At 33.1% G+C, this 16,878-nt stretch overlaps 2 protein-coding genes across 2 annotated transcripts; one reads left to right on the top strand and one right to left on the bottom strand.

Moving 5' to 3' along the window:
- Window positions 1-1,773: 1,773 nt before the first annotated feature.
- On the bottom strand, window positions 1,774-5,288 carry LOC107475659 (serine/threonine-protein phosphatase 7). The gene is made up of 5 exons (XM_016095321.3): window positions 4,690-5,288; window positions 3,699-4,193; window positions 2,688-2,834; window positions 2,302-2,409; window positions 1,774-2,159 (listed from the first exon to the last, which is right to left on the bottom strand). The coding sequence occupies exons 1-5, from the start codon at window positions 5,278-5,280 to the stop codon at window positions 2,082-2,084; spliced, it is 1,419 nt and encodes a 472-aa protein (XP_015950807.1). The 5' UTR covers window positions 5,281-5,288; the 3' UTR covers window positions 1,774-2,081.
- A 6,352-nt stretch (window positions 5,289-11,640) lies between these two features.
- Window positions 11,641-15,055, top strand: LOC127744843 (thioredoxin reductase NTRB). The gene is made up of 2 exons (XM_052257542.1): window positions 11,641-12,998; window positions 14,726-15,055. The coding sequence occupies exons 1-2, from the start codon at window positions 11,873-11,875 to the stop codon at window positions 14,794-14,796; spliced, it is 1,197 nt and encodes a 398-aa protein (XP_052113502.1). The 5' UTR covers window positions 11,641-11,872; the 3' UTR covers window positions 14,797-15,055.
- Window positions 15,056-16,878: the final 1,823 nt, after the last annotated feature.

Genomic DNA, 16,878 nt, shown 5'->3' with positions numbered 1-16,878 from the left:
AAAAAATTTTAAAAAGTATTTTCAAGTTTTATTTTGTTTTAATTTTATTTGTTTCTAAAGTTTTCGATTTGCATTAAATATATTCCTAATAGCTAAATTTTCAGAAAGTTTAAAATTAGTCCAGTAATAATGCATAACAATTATATCTGATTTGCTTGTGTTAAATATTATTCTTGTAAAATTATTGCTGAACTAGTCGTATTTTTTTTAAAAATTAGCTGTCCGAATTATATTTGATGCAATTCAAAAATTTATAAAATAAAATTAAAATAAAATAATACTTAAAAATATTTTAAAAATTTTTAACAAATTTTATGAATAAAAAATATACTTTATCCGACTATTAATTATTTAATACATAAGATAATATATGAAAGCTAATTAATTACAATTACCAGCAGTGCAACAACCATTGACGAGGCCACGAAGATGTTGAGGAGTTCTTGCAATTTTGTTAAGCATCCAACCCAACACGGATCCAACCACGAACGTTAAGAAGATATTCACAAACATGAACCACCTATTTATTTTTTTATTTTATTTATTTTTACACATCCCACAAACACAAAGAAGTTAAAAACACTTCTACATTAACATAAAAAAATAAATAAATAAATGCATGTGTATAGTCACTATCTATGATTATATATGAGTGAGATACTTACATTTCAACCAATCGATCATACGTTATTGTTTCGGCCAATTGCGCAGCGATAAGTGCCGGAGTGAAAATGTAATAAACTATCTGCAATAATATAATAATATTACTAATATAATAAATCAACCACAAATTAACAAAAAAGAATAAAAAAAACTAAAATTTGATTATTGTTACCCTCGTTTAAAATGTAAGTTTAATTATACATTCAAAGCAGTACTTAACTAATTAAATAAGAAACCAAAATTAAAGAAGCTAATTAATAAGGAAGTGATGAAGTAACTCACGTTGTTGAGATAGTTTCTTGCATCAATGTCTCTCAAGAGATTAAAACGTTCGGTAGCAATGAACAAACCAAGAAGAGTGATCAATAGTGTCTCCAGAACAGGAACTAATGCCACCAAAAACAGGTCCCAAAATGCCATTGATGATCACTAATGTGATCATATAATATAAGAACCTAAGCACAAGATAGATAGATAGGTATTGATTATTTATGTATAGAGCTAGAGAACCCGTTAATATATTTCATATAAGCTCCCGTATATATTCTGTTTATATATATAGTATAGTGTTTCAATCATGACCATAAGGATTAGTCGAATTATTACCATAAATGTTTGGGTCCCTTTGGATTATTGGATGGACAAATGATGTGTAAAACTGAAGCTGTGTCTGTCCGTGAACTAACTACTAGTCTTCATATCCAACAATCAGCATTCAGCAGGGAGCATGAAAAAATCTATATTGATTTTATTATTAAAAAACATATATATTTTTTATTATTCTCGAATTAAAATCCGAACTCAATATCTCTAGTTAATTGATCAATATATTTTGCCAACTTAATCAATCTCACGTTATAATCTTATTTATCGTAGTACTTTAAGGTAAAAATATACTAATGTTGGATCTTATCAATGTAGAGATCAAGTTCTTCAGCAGTTCCTACTCATTGGAGTAATGAAAATAAAAAGTGATCTATAAATATTAAAATTTTATCTAAAAATTTGAAATATTCAAAGTTTCCTGTACTATATATAATGGGTGCAAACAAGTCTATTTAAGGTGAACTAGTTACAATTGGCATGAAGACTATAGAAATAGGCCACACATTTATGACCTAAAAGGCTAAAACCCACACATTTTTTCTTATTATAATTTTCTTGAGTTGAAGCACGTGAATGGTATAAAATGGTGTAACTTAGCTTAATACGCATGGCAAAACTGTACAATTGTTTCAAATCAATCTGGCAAATTTTTTTTTTTTTGGAGGGATGGAGTGACAAAATATCTAACGGGAAACACTATAAATAACTATAGTTTAACGATAAAAACAGAGTTTCAAAAACAATAACAACAACAAAAAGCTTTGATACAATTTTACAAATCCACTCTTTCTTCCTCAAAAAACTGCCTTAACTCAAGAAGTCACCATAGACTCCAAGTCCAACTCTTCGTCAGAATCTATCACCTCTTCAAAATTATAATAGGCATTCACCTGCACAACGGAACATAGATATAACTAACCACTATACAAATAAGTTTATTGTTAGAAACTGTTGAAGATATGCAACTTAGATGCCTAACTAAAGAGCTAATTATATGTTTCCCTAATGGTCAGCTGAGTAAGATGCCTTTACCTTTGGCCTTGGAGTAACTGCTGTAAATCCATGAAATATGGCATTGTCAAAATTTGGGGGTTCAAGAACAACATAGGCTCCTTTGTTGTTATACCTCTCCTCTGTTGCCTGAAAAAAAAAGGGTCTTATTATAAAGTTGCCGTGACAAAGTAATAGTTATTCTTGATGATCAGAAAGATAAAATAGAATTCACTGTAAGCTGCTGGACATCTTCAACCAATTATCAACAACCAATCATCAGAACCAAACACGGGTCACGTTAAAGTGATTGTGTGCGAGTTTGAATTAGTTTGATTTTTCCCGTAAGTAGTAAGAAGTTGACAACATATGTAAAGGCAAGAATCTTATTTGTATAAAAAGCATAGCCAAGAATAACATTAACAAACCTGAAATTGCGGGTAATCTGGAGCACTAAAGAGGGTGATCAGTTTCCCAGAATCCACAACATGATCAATAGTGTAACCTTCAGACATTCTATCTAAACCATCCCTCTTTTCCCTAGCATCAGGACCTTCATGAGACCTGATGACCAGCTGAGAGGGGGGAAATAAAGATAATAATTCATGCATAGAAGTTAGGGTAGATAGACATAAGCATAAAAACCATAATAAACAAGAAATAATCATACAAAAACAAGGGAACAACAATAAAACATAGAACTTAATGAAGAACGCAAATATTAGGTGCGCATTGGGGCTGCATACTCGATCTTAATGTAATACTTGGACTTAACTACAAGCTAACTGATTTCCTAATTAGCAGTAGCTATCTAATCACTAGATACCAAACATAATTGTATGTGACTAAATATTTTAACATAAATGCTATCATTTGGTATTTGTTCATCCATGAATTTTCCTTCCATGCAACTTTCAATCTAAACAAATTCCAGAAACTATTTCAACAAATACCTTTGCCATTCAACCCTAAATCTAAATGAACTCTCGGGTAGTGTCAAATAAACTACATTCAATATAGTAGGTTTCAATTACTGTTGAACTTGGCTAGCTTACTGAAAAGAAGTAGGTGTTGGCCAAACCAAGTTTCCCAGCTCCTTGCTTAACGACAAAGTTATGATATACTTATTCTGGTTTTATCCCTCTTTCACTAGTTTCAAACAGCACAATCAATAACTTCATTATGTCCTCCACATACAAAGATATTATTCAGACAATACATTAAAATCATGATAAATCTATGCTTAGAAAAGTCATGTTTTAATCAAGAAAGTATCTGAAAGTGTTGAAAATAACAATACTCTCATATCATCATCATATGTCAAAGTAATCTTTCTCTCAAAATACATTGCGATATCATTCTAGACAATTAATAAAATGACATAATTTCACCAAGACAATTAAACAGATCACCATGAACATATGAAACTAACTTATCACCTTTAATTGATACTTCTTCAAAAATTCTTCAGTACAATCGGGACCCCACAACAAGCCAATGCCTCTTTCTTTGTTCGGGGCAAGACCAGGATTTTTCGATGGATCAGACCACAAAACATCACCAGGAATCAAGTTTGGGCCTTCCCAAGGAGGATCAAGAACTGACCGTCGGGCCTTAGACAATTCTTCCAAGGAACCAAGAGTTAGAGTTTTGTTATCATGATTAAGAAGAATCTTTCTGTTCTTCTTCCCTTTTAATCTCTTTGATGGCGTCACTGTTACACTGCGGAAGAGTCCTCCATGAGCTGTGAATACACACCCTGCTACAATGGAAGCCAAAGGAAGACCCTCAAAGCATCCCAAGCATTTGCGATACACATGCTTACCTTTATCACCATACTTTGCCATCACTTCCTTCTCATAACCATAGACCGATGTGCAGTATTTTGATTCGTGATTCCCACGTAGCAGATATACATTATGAGGCATAAACACCTGATCCAAAAATAATCACATTTCCATAAATAACATAAAAAGTGAACAACCAAAATCATCTCCTCCTTCATTGACTCTCAGAGTATACCCTGTTCGGATATAAAACCCTAGCTTACATATAACATTTAGACAAATTAGCCTAGATGATTACAACTATCTCAGCTCAAAAGTATCACACCAGCATCTAAAACAAACTATAAAACTCTGTGCATGGTCGATTCATGATTCTGCCAAACAAAAGCACATTAATACCATATACCACAACATAAATAGAAAAGCTCTCATCACAAGTGAAGCAAGAATAAAAGTTAAACAAAAGCAACAGAACAAAAAACCACAAAATCTAGCTGCGAAAATTTCAAACAAAACTTGATTTTTTTTTTTTTCGCAATACAGAGTTCAAATAACACCAAGTAATCTATCCCAACTGGAGAACTCAATTTTGCCATAGACACCTAAAAATTATGAAATGACCATAAAGTCTAAAAATTTTCACCTTCCAAGCTAACAAGAGCACGAAAGTTTCGAGCCCCCAAGCTCCACGATCAACGTAATCACCATTGAAGACGAAGATTCGATCATCGGAAGGGTAACCTGCGTCTTTGAGGAGAAAAAGCAGATCATGCAGCTGCCCGTGAACGTCACCAACGACCACCACCGACGCCGTCGTGCCGGAATTAGGGCGAAACGGATCAACGGTGACGCAATTGGGTTCCTTATGGAGCATCTTGGAAGCAACGAGGATGAGAGAGTCGAATACCTGAACGGGAAGAACGGAAGGGAACTCGGAAGGAGGAAAGTTCCTCGAAGACCAATCGAAGCACTGCATCAGATTGTGGATCCATTCGAGGCTCAAGGTTCCGTCTTGCGGCCATGAAATTGGGAGTTGGAGCTCTTGCGGCGGTGTAGGCAGGGAATCCGGTGGATTTTCGGATGATGAGGAGGAGGTGGTGGTGGTGGTGGTTGCTCCGTTTGCTGCGGCGGTTGCGGTGGCGGTGTCGGTGGCGGAATCCGGTGGAGGAGGAGAAGGTGGTGGTGGTTCCGAATCAGTAGGAAGCGTCATGGTGTGGCGCAACACCAAGTGCATAAGAAGTAGTATTATTATGTGCAAAAATAAATAAATAATTTCTCACGTATATGTATCTCTCTCCTTCTTACATTTTCTTAATTTTTTCTTTTCTTAAAAAAATCATTATTATCCTTAAGTTCTTAATGATTTTTTTATTTTGATTTTTAATATAGACAAATTGGTTTTTATGATAATTATAATATAATACTCTATTATTTGTTAGATGGTCAATGACTAGTGATGATATAGTGCCATATTGTAGAAAAAATAAATAAATAGGAACTAATTAATTTGTAATCTATTATTACAAAGTATTTTATTATATTTTGATTATTTTCTATAAGTGTGAATTTACTACCAAAAAATTGCAATTTTTGAGGTGTTTTATCAAAAAGATTTTACTATTTTAACAACATGAGAATATATAATTGAATTGAATTTTGTTATAAAATTAAATTTGTTACGATTGAATAAGAAGCTTGTCAAAATAATAACCTTCATTTATGAGCAAATTTAGGATTTATNTAATAATATTTTTTAAGAATGAATTTAAAAAATAAATTCTTTTATAAATTAATTTTACTATTAACCCATAAAAACTACCATGAATGTTACAACTTACAACAGTCTACCGCATTATGATTATTGTTGTGGGTTAATACTCAAATTCGTTCCTTAAAGATTACGCGATCTTCATTTTCGGCTTCGAATAATTTTTTTAATCAAATTAGTCTTTGAAAGATAAAATGTAAGTTAAATTAGTCCTTCTGTCAAAAAGTGCCACATGGCATGATGACGTGGCATGTCAGCGACACATGTCATGACATGTGGCAGGTCAGTGACACATGGCATGTCACGTGTCACTTGACATGTAAAAAAGTTTTTAATAGTCAAAATAGTTCTTGAAAGTCCAGACATAAGTCATTTTCATCCCTTAAATTTTAAAAATTAGTCAAACTAGTCCTTATATAATTTTTTTAATTTTTTCTTCATAATATTAAATTTGAAATATTTTTTGATACTACTAATTTTAATAGAAATGTAATTGACAAACAAAACATTAGTAATCGTATCTTTTCTTCTTAAAAAAAATTTCAATAAAATTATCTCTCTCCTTTGATTCTTCTCAAAATATCTCTTATTCTTTTCTATTCTAAAACCTTTTTCTTACATTATTACATTTTGTTGGAATATATATATACTCAAAATAAAAATGTATGTATTTATTAATCTAAACAAAGTTATATACTCAAAATCAAAATTTATGTATGTTAAACTAAACAAAATTATATCACTATTTTTTTCTACTACATCTTTTTTTTTTTCTATTATGGTATTACATCTTATATGTAAGTAATACCATTACATCCTATACGTAAGTTATACCATTACATCCTATATGTTTTAAAAAGATATAGTAGATTTTGAGAAGAATTAAAGGAGAGAGATAATTTTATTGAAAAAATTTTTAAGAAGAAAAGATACAATTACTAATGTTTTGTTTGTCAATTACATTTCTATTAAAATTAGTAGTATAAAAAAATATTTCAAATTTAATATTATAAAGAAAAAATAAAAAAATTATATAAGAATTAGTTTGACTAATTTTTAAAATTTGAGGGATGAAAATGACTTACGTCTAGACTTTCAAAAACTATTTTGACTATTAAAAATGTTTTTACATGTCAAGTGACACGTGGCACGCTGACCTGCCACGTGGCGTTCCACGTGTCGCTGACCTGCCACGTGGCGTGTCACGTCATCATGTCGCGTGGTATTTCTGACAGAATGACTAATTTGACTTATATTTTATCTTTTGAGGACTAATTTGATTAAAAAAATTATTCGAAGACAAAAAATGAAGATCGCGTGATCTCTCAAGGACGAATTTAAGTATTAACCCATTATTGTTGTTGTTGTTTGGTCAATTACCACATAATTTATTTTGGTATAGGTATTTTGTTTTGATATTAAATTTTTGTTTTGATATAGAATTACCAGATGATTAGATCCACCTCCCAGGATTATCCAGGCCCATAACATAACAAAAAAAATGATAGGTTTTTTGGTGGATCAGAAAATGCAGACTTAATAGCTACAAAAAGATAATAACCCACCAATAACTCACTAACCCCTGGCTGAAACAGAAAAAAGACAACCGCACATAAAAAACCTTAAAATTATTTTTTATCATAAGCATGTAATCATATAAGCATCCCTTTAAAAAATAAGTATATGAAATTAAATATTAATTAGTGAACATTAATTAATTTTTTTAAATTGTTTTTATTTCAACTCTCAATTTTTAAAGAATTTAAAGATTAAGCTTAGAATTTACATTTTAGAATTTAAAATAAAAAATTATTTGATATTAACTAAGAACAATAAATTGATAAATTATTTTTAAAATGCTGCAGCTTAGGTGGTAATGGTATGGAAGTATGTGCCCAATTTTCTATGAAGAATGTGGGACAGCTACTCCATAGAATGATTAGCGGATATTTTGTCACAAAACTGCAATAATTAGGGGGTAATTAATTAATTATATTCATCCTTTCGGATTTTGTTTTATATAAGTTCAACCATAGTATCTAAGTACTAAAAATAGTCATATTAAATTAGTAGAATTAATTTTTCTCTATAAAATAACAAAAATATTGTTAATATCAATTGTCTGTCCTTTCTCAAATCTCAATCCATTATTTTCATAAAATGTGTGATAAAACCAAGTTAAAATTTTCATGAGCTACACAGAAAAGCATATATGAAACCAACAAATGCCTAATCCCTAGTGGAGAAAGCTATCCCTACTCTACCATAAAAAGCCAATTCAGAAGTCAAAGTTTGCTACATGCATTAACAAAGGATTAGATTAAACCACATTATAATATAGGTTTAGTTAGCACAAATTTTGGAATTTCACTAATTTGATACCCATTATCACATTCTTATGCCGCTTTAGTCGCCTACTTTGAAAACGAAATTGGTGTCATTTTTTTACCTTTTTGTTTCCTCCTTGTTCCCTAATATGGCCCCACCACCATACCAAGCAATTAATAATGTTTTCAATTAATTAAGTCCCTCTCATGTGATTCAACATATCTAATTGGCTAATTTTTAATCAACTTGGTCGGATTAAAAAAATGTTAAACCGTATACTAAAAATCAATTATTAAATTTATTATTACCTATTTATTTATAAATATATGTAGTTAAATTTATTTTTAATATATATTTATATTTTAATGTATGTTTTATATTAATAATTAATTTTAATATATAACTAATATAATTAGTTGGTTAAATAGTCAATTTATTTATATCTATTTAATCAAGTATTTTGAGAATTTAAATTTAATTTTTTAATTTAATTTTTAAATAAAATTTAAATCTGTCACGAATTAATATTTAATTTATTGCATGAAAAAATCTATTTAAAAACTTAAATAATAATTATTTTTCGTTAGCTTAACTAATTAATCCGGGTCATACATATATAGGTCATCCATTATTCACACCCTAAATTGCCTCTCTCTTTAAAGCTCCAAAATTGTCCAAACTTCAAATTCCTATGCACCTTCCTTTGATTCTTCTATTCAATTCACACCATAATCATCATTACCCTCACCTCCCAAAAAGTCACCCTTCAACTTTATAGTTTACACACACTTGGTTCTAATTTAATTTCTCTTTATATATAAAGTCATAAGGTTCTTTTCAAGAACAAAATTTATTAGCACCATCTCATAAAGAACCAAAAAATGAGTTACATGAAGTACCAAAGAGTTGGTAGTGGTAGGGTAATAAGCCCTAGAAGGTATAGTAGAGGATTTAGATTACTAAACCCTAGAAGGGTTTTGGTCCTAATAAGGCTAAGAAAGAGGTTCACCTTCATTCTTAGGCTCTTCCATAGGTTGAAATTGTCTTATGGTGAAGCACTTCATTTGCTGAAGAGAGTGTTTTGCATTCAAGGTGGTGGCTTCAAAAGAATCAATTTGGTGAAGAGAGAGGAACAAGTCAATTTCCAATGTTATTATGTTAGGTCCAATAATTCTATCTATGTAGAAGAAGCCATTGCAGATTGCTTGGAGTTCATCAAAAGAACATCAATATCTTCATCTATGGACCAAAGTCATATTAGCCATATTCAAGATAGAAGAAACACATGAAAGTCCTCATTATTTTTGGTAGATACAATTATATAATTAATTTTATATATATACATGCATTAAGGTATTAGTTTTTTTTTTTGCCAATTTATATATGTTGATTTGTCCTATTAATTTTTATCTTTTGACCCCTAGGTTTGCTTAGGAAAATTTTGTTCCTGTGTACATAATTAGAAGTTAAATCCTGTGTAAACATGTATGTGTATGAGAAATGTCAAGAGGTTCAACTTGTAATACTATATTACTATGTTCTACTTTGAAAATTTCAATTCATTATTCGAATTAGAGCATGTTGATTTTTGGTATTAATGTCATGAAGATTTCTAAGTTTGGATTTTCACCTAACACAACACTATTATTTTTTTTTCCTTTTAACACCTACTTAGTCAAGAGGCCAGGGTGGATGAGATAAAAAATAATGAACAAAAAATGAAAGGCAAAGAAAGACCTAGAAAGATCATTTTATGAGGTGGTTAAACGAGATTTACATGTAAACAATTTTTTTGTAGATATGATACATAATAGAATTCAATAACATTGTTTGATTCATATAGCAAATCTCACCTAATAGAATAAGACTTTATTATTGTTGTAGTAGTAGTTTTGAATTTGATTAAACTAATTAAGTAGAAAGGATGTCAATTTTGGACACTTAATTTACAACTATATTTAAAAAATTACTTGCTTTTATTTATTTCATCTTATAATATTACCTAGATTAAGCCGCCTAAAGGAAAATATTATTGATTTATTGTTGACATTGGAAATTAAAGGGGTCACAATCTACATAGTAGTGGTGATAAACAAGAACAAAGAGCCGGGTCGGTATACATCCTTCAGTTTATTATTTATGTTTTGTTTCCTTCCTATCATTTTTTTAAAACAATTAAAGTTTTACTATTCGGATTGATGTGTTATATATTGTATAGGGTATAATTCGAATTAATTTAGTTTAATACAATAATTTATTCTAAGATTAAGTTTTTATTCTCTAAAATTACTATATGAACTTTTATGTTTTATCTCCCGAAATATAAAGCAATCATATACGTATAGTCTCTAATCTGATTGTCAAAATATTTTTTCCATATAAATTTTTTTTTTAAAGTAAATATAATAATCATAAAATAATAAAATAAGAAGTTAATCACAGCTGAGTTAATAATTTTTATTACATGTAAGCTTTAATATTATAATTTAAGGATGATGATTACATTCTTATTTTATTATTTTATTAAATTTTTTATTTTAAAACATTTTAATCCTTGTCTATCTCACCTTTATTTAGTACATAAGAAATATAATGCAACTCATTTTTATTGATATATAAACAAGGATAATGTAGAAGTACTTTAATTTGTATATAAATGTATATGTGCAGTATTCATGTTTTAACCTATCTTATTTCTTAAGGACATTGACAATTTTCCTAATAATAATTTGATTAAATAATTATGAAAGTGAATCATTACTATATGATAGAAGCCTATCTAGTAGCTATTAACCCTACTGAATTCACCCTTGATGTTGATTAGTCATCTGCTAATAATGCTTAGCTGTAATCTTCAGCTAATAAATAAATAAATATTGGGTAGCGCCACAACCATGGCTGCTGTGACAAAACAAAGATAAAAAATAAGTTTAATTAGTCTGTTGATTTTGTAGTTTCGCAAAATTTTTAATTAGGTCTTTATATGTTTTTTTTAGTTGAGTCTTTGTATCAAATTTTTTTTAATTGAGTCCCTATACTTTTTTTCTTTTTATTTAGGTTTTTATACTAATTTTTTTTAGTTGGGTTCCTATACAATTAAGTCAATTACTACTAAAAAGAACTTAATTAAAAAAAAATTTATTATAAAGACTCAATTAAAAAGAAAAAAAACATAAGAATTTAATTAAAAATTTCACGAAATTATAAGAACTAACAGAGTAATTAAACTTAAAAAATAATCAATCTCTTGGTGTCTTTGATTTATTTTGTTATATTTTTTGGTGGCGAGCTTTGAATTCTCTGGCGAATTCTTGAATTGCTATTGTACTTGTTATTCTCTTAAAAAACCACTGTAAATTAGAGAAGTAATGTTCTTCGTTCTTCCATATTCTAAGTAACAACCATGCATGCATGCATAAAGTTTTGAATTAGCATCTAGATTGAATTGTGTGTTAACACGAGTGATGCTTGTATTGTTTCCCTAAGCATGAGATGATGCTGAACTAGAACGAACAAGCTAAGCACATTCCTTCCCTTCACAATGCGTATTCTTGTTTTGCTGCTTCATCTTCTTCTCAAAACCTTCATTGAAGAAGAAGCAGCACCTAAAATACAATCGATACTAATAACTAATAAGAGAATAATACCTAAAAAAAGGAAAGGAAAAGAAACCTCAAAACGAAACGCGATTCGCCAAAAAGAAACGGCCGCAATCTAACAGGGCCAAAAAATGAGGTTCTGCCCAAACAAGCTCTTTACTAAAGCCCGCAACCTCATCGGTATCGGGCTCGCCTCGTCCGCCGCTGTTTCCGCCGCCGGAGCCTCATCCTCCACTTCCTCCTCCGCCGACACTTCCTCCACTTACACTACCACCACCACCTCCGATTCTCCTTCCTCCACTTCTTCCTTCCCCGTCGACTCTTCAACCGACGACGACCAGAGAAGGAAGCTCTGCATCATCGGAAGTGGCCCGGCGGCGCACACCGCCGCAATCTACGCCGCGCGAGCTGAGCTCCGGCCTGTTCTCTTCGAAGGATGGATGGCCAATGGCGTCGCTCCCGGCGGCCAGCTCACAACAACTACCGACGTCGAGAACTTTCCCGGATTTCCGGATGGTGTCTCCGGCTCTGACCTCATGGACCGCTGCCGCCGGCAGTCTCTCCGATTCGGCGCTGAGATCATCACTGAGACGGTTTCCAAGGTTGATTTCTCAAAGCGTCCGTTTAGGATTTTCACCGATTCCAGAACCGTTCTAGCTGACGCCGTCATTGTCGCCACCGGCGCCGTCGCGAGGCGGCTGTCCTTCGACGGCGCTGGCGATGGTCCTGGCGGATTCTGGAACCGCGGGATATCAGCGTGCGCGGTCTGCGATGGAGCGGCGCCAATATTCCGGAACCGGCCGCTGGCGGTTATTGGCGGCGGCGATTCAGCCATGGAGGAAGCTAATTTCCTCACCAAATTTGGTTCCAAAGTGTATATAATCCATAGAAGGGACAATTTTAGAGCTTCTAAGATCATGCAGGGTAGGGTTTTGAAAAACCCTAAAATTGAGGTTTTGTGGAATTCAGAGGTGGTTGGTGCCTATGGTGATGAAAAAAGTGGTGGCAGGGTTCTTGGCGGAATCAAGGTGAAGAATGTAGTGAACGATGATGTGTTTGATTTGAAGGTGAATGGGTTGTTCTTTGCAATTGGGCATGAGCCTGCAACAAAGTTCTTGAATGGCCAGCTTGAGCTGGATCCTGATGGTTACATTGTGACCAAGCCAGGGACTACAATGACCAGTGTTAAGGGTGTGTTTGCGGCCGGCGATGTCCAGGACAAGAAGTATAGGCAAGCCGTTACAGCCGCTGGAACCGGTAATTCCTTGTTTTTCTGGCTATGTTCTTTGAAATGGAACTAACTGGATTTGATTGTTTTGACCAGGTTTTGTGATTATTGTAGCTTCACGTGAATAATGCCCTGGTTTTAAATTTAGTGTTTTGAAAGCCATGTTGAAATGGATTGGATTTTACTAAACAGGTTTCACAGTGATTTTAGATTCTGAGCTATGCAAGGTGTTTTATGATCATTATAAATTCATGTGATAAATTGATTTAATAGGTAAGGTTTTGAAGCGAAGTTTCCTCATTTTTTTAGGGTATCCATTCATATACTTTGTTTTGAACAATTTTGATCATCCTTTACTGCTGCCATTTTAGCTGTAATTGTAAGAGATAGAGTCATCAACTTTCTTAAGATAAAATAGAGTTCTCTCAGAACTTAAAAATCATGGAAAAGGAAGTTCTTGTGTTTTCAAAGTTATGTCTATTTGCAAGTCATACCTTGATTTAGAGGCTGAATCCGATTCCTATCCATATAAAGGAAAATGTTTCTAACAATTGAAGCTCAAAATGGATAATGATTCGGATGCTTGGCTCTGACCTCCTTTTTTTAATAATAGATGTTCATACAAGAGATGAAAATACAAGGAAATGAGATGTTAAGGGATTTTCCATAATGTAAAGAAGTAATATCAAATGACATAAACAAAAGAAAATAAAGTATCCATGATCCATGAACCTGTGCTGCCCTGGATGTTTTGGTATCTGTCTTCTGTCCTTCAAGGACTGCTCTTGGGGCAGGCAGTTTCCTATTTACTAGTACATGTTTGTTCCCCGTTCTGACATGTTAGACAATTATAATACCATAAATCTCTGACTAAGGCTGTATGCCTGCATTTTCTTCTTCCTTCATTCTTATTCTTATACCATTTACTAGTAGATATAGGTTACTTTTCAATTTCTCCAAGCCCATATGCTGGTATGTAGATTTAATGCTCATCAGATTAGGCTGCGTACATTATACCCTTTAGGTGTAGCCCTTCCCCGGACCCTGCGTTAACGCGAGATGCCTGTGCATCGGGCTGCCCTTTTTCAATCATTCATGTATGTCTGTTCATATGTTTTTTTTTTTTTTAAATTTATTTTAATGTTAGCTGTCTTTGCTTATATTACTCTGATTTATTCTGTTGCTGTTATTAAGATTTGGTATAGAATGCATTCAGTGAGAGTTGGTTTGGCTGTAGTATTATGACCCGTTAAAATTCATCAATGATAGGTTATGGGAGTTTTGACTTTTGATCTAATCTTTTTGTACCAAAACAAAATTGTCAAAGATGACCTGCCAATGGCCTTTGGTTATGATAAAACTTGTAAACCCTTGAGTGCATATTGATGTGCTTATATACACACATTTGCAGGGGATGCACTATAAGATTTTGGAATCACCATTGTTTTTATATTTGCGTTCAAATTTTAGGAGCTTAAAGTAATTCAAAATGAATGTGTTTGGCTAACAAGTACCTGGAAACTTGTTAGGGTCACTCAGGAATCATGATAGAAGTTTTTAAGAAATAAATAAATTGAAAACTTAAAACTGTTCTGTTTTGCAATTAACTTTCTATGTTAGAAATTTTGCCAAACCCAATGTGATCTTTATTGTTTATCATTATCAGATGTATCAACAATAAATCATAATCAATTAGAATAAGATCTATATGCAAAGCTTTTTTTCCCAGATGCTAATGGAAATATTGTTGGTGCAGGATGTATGGCAGCACTGGATGCAGAGCATTACTTGCAAGAGATTGGTACACATGAAGATACGAGTAGTTGACTATGAAGTGGGGATGATTCATGATAATAAATGTTTACTTTCACCTAGGAAAGAGAAAAAAAAGAATGTTTACTTTATATGTAAATTACACTATTCAGCATTTGATTTGCAGAATTGAAGCACAACAGCATACACATATTCACGTTTATGGATGCATCTCTTCTAGACTCCCTAACTATGATGGCAAAAATATTTATGTTGGTTATTATTGACCGGTCTATTTTATTTCAAGAGAAAACGTCACTTTTCTCTCTCTGTAAGATGCTAAAATACTATTTCCTTTTCAATGTACACTCTTTATTTTTTGGTGACTTAATTTTTTGGTGGCTTAAAAGAGAAAAAAACCAACAACTAAAAAAAAAAATAAACAAAAAACTGCTTAAGAAAGGTAGTCCCGCTGAATACTACTCTCAAACTCCTTTCAAGGCAATAGAAGTTCCACTTGGGGAGAAAGGGTCCTCATTGCAATCTTTGTCATGATGTCTGCTACTGTATTTGCATCTTTCAAGATCAACCGGAGATTAACACGCCATTTTCAATACATAATATCTCGGATTTTGAATACCAAATGATCAATAAACCTAGAGCAATCCTGTCAATTATTGACAATAGTAAAAGCCTCCACTGTCTCACATATAATGTCTCGAGTCCCATACTAAAAGAAAGCCTCTCCAAATAGCAAACAACTCTCCTTGCAAAATGCTACGACTCTCAATTATTCCCAAATAGCCTCATTGCCACCTTCCCTTCTAATCTCTGCTAACACAAGCAAAACCAACTTGAGCACCATTGCCAGGATAGCTAGCATCACAATTAATCTTAAAGGTACCACTGAGGGGGAATCCAAGAGCCACTAATGGTGGAGGGGATAGACAATCGTTGCAACTCAAAAATATTTCGGAGCTCTTTTTCCAATGACAAAGCCATACCAATCACCTTGTCTGTGGTCCGAGGATAAAAGATCTCGTTATTCCTCGAACGCCAAATCCACCAGAGACCAGAAAAGAATCTAAAGGGACGTTGTTCGCTATTATGTAAGAACCAACTCATCAAATCCACTAGTAGATTGGAGATCTCTTAAGCTTGCCAAACTAGTTGGGCTTTTGGACAATCTCGAATACAATGTAAAACCGATTCCTGACCTGAGAAACATTGTGGACAGCTATCCGTATGCGAAATGTCCCTCCTAAAACGAAATGCAGCAGTAGAAAGAGCCTCTCGAAGACATAGCCAGGCCAAAAATTTGTGCTTTTCCGGAATACGTTGACGCCAAAGCCAAAGCCAATTATCCCTACCCTCCCAACTAAACATCTTCTTACTAAGCCACAAATAACCACTACGAGCATCATAAACCTTTGAAGACGCACCAGTCCAACACCAACCGACCTCTGAACCAGCTTGAACATCCGGGTTGTAAGAGTTAATGTTGCTCTATAGAGACTGATGCAGAGAAGAATAGATATTCTCAAGGTTCCACTGTCCAGATGACCAAAGATTCAAGATCCTGAGATTCGACTCAGAAATGTGAACATAATCCATCTCCTGACACAATCACCCCTCTCTTCTCCATTTAGAAAACCAAAAATTCTGTTCCAAATCCTCAATGCACCAAATAAGACTTTCCTTCAGATATCCCAAGCTCGACATATACTCTTCCAAACATAAGATCCCCTTCCTCAAGACCGACTGAAACAATCATCCTTAGGAGAATGGTACTTCTCCGTCAACAGTTGAACCCATAACTTGTCAGGATGGTGAAAAAGTTGCCAAACTAGCTTTCCAAGAAGAGCAATATTAGCACAAAATGGATCTCTAATTTCCAGACCTCCAAACTTCTTAGGGATGATTAACACTTTCCAGTTAACTAGATTCAGACCTCTACCATCAGCTTGACCCTTCCATAGAAAGTTTCGCATCATGGATTCTATCTTATTAGTTATCCTTCTAGGGAAGAGAGATACCTGCATGCGGTAAGTAGGAATCGCAGTCACTATCGAGTTGAGCAAACAGAGTCTGCCCGCCTTATTAAGCAATCTCCCTTTTCAGCTGGCTAGCCTTCCCCGAATCTTGTCTAGAACATCG

This window comes from Arachis duranensis, chromosome 1, assembly GCF_000817695.3.
Source record: "Arachis duranensis cultivar V14167 chromosome 1, aradu.V14167.gnm2.J7QH, whole genome shotgun sequence".
Lineage (NCBI taxonomy): Eukaryota > Viridiplantae > Streptophyta > Magnoliopsida > Fabales > Fabaceae > Arachis > Arachis duranensis.
Note: the sequence above shows the minus strand (reverse complement) of the source record. Positions and strands in the feature narration are given on the sequence as shown.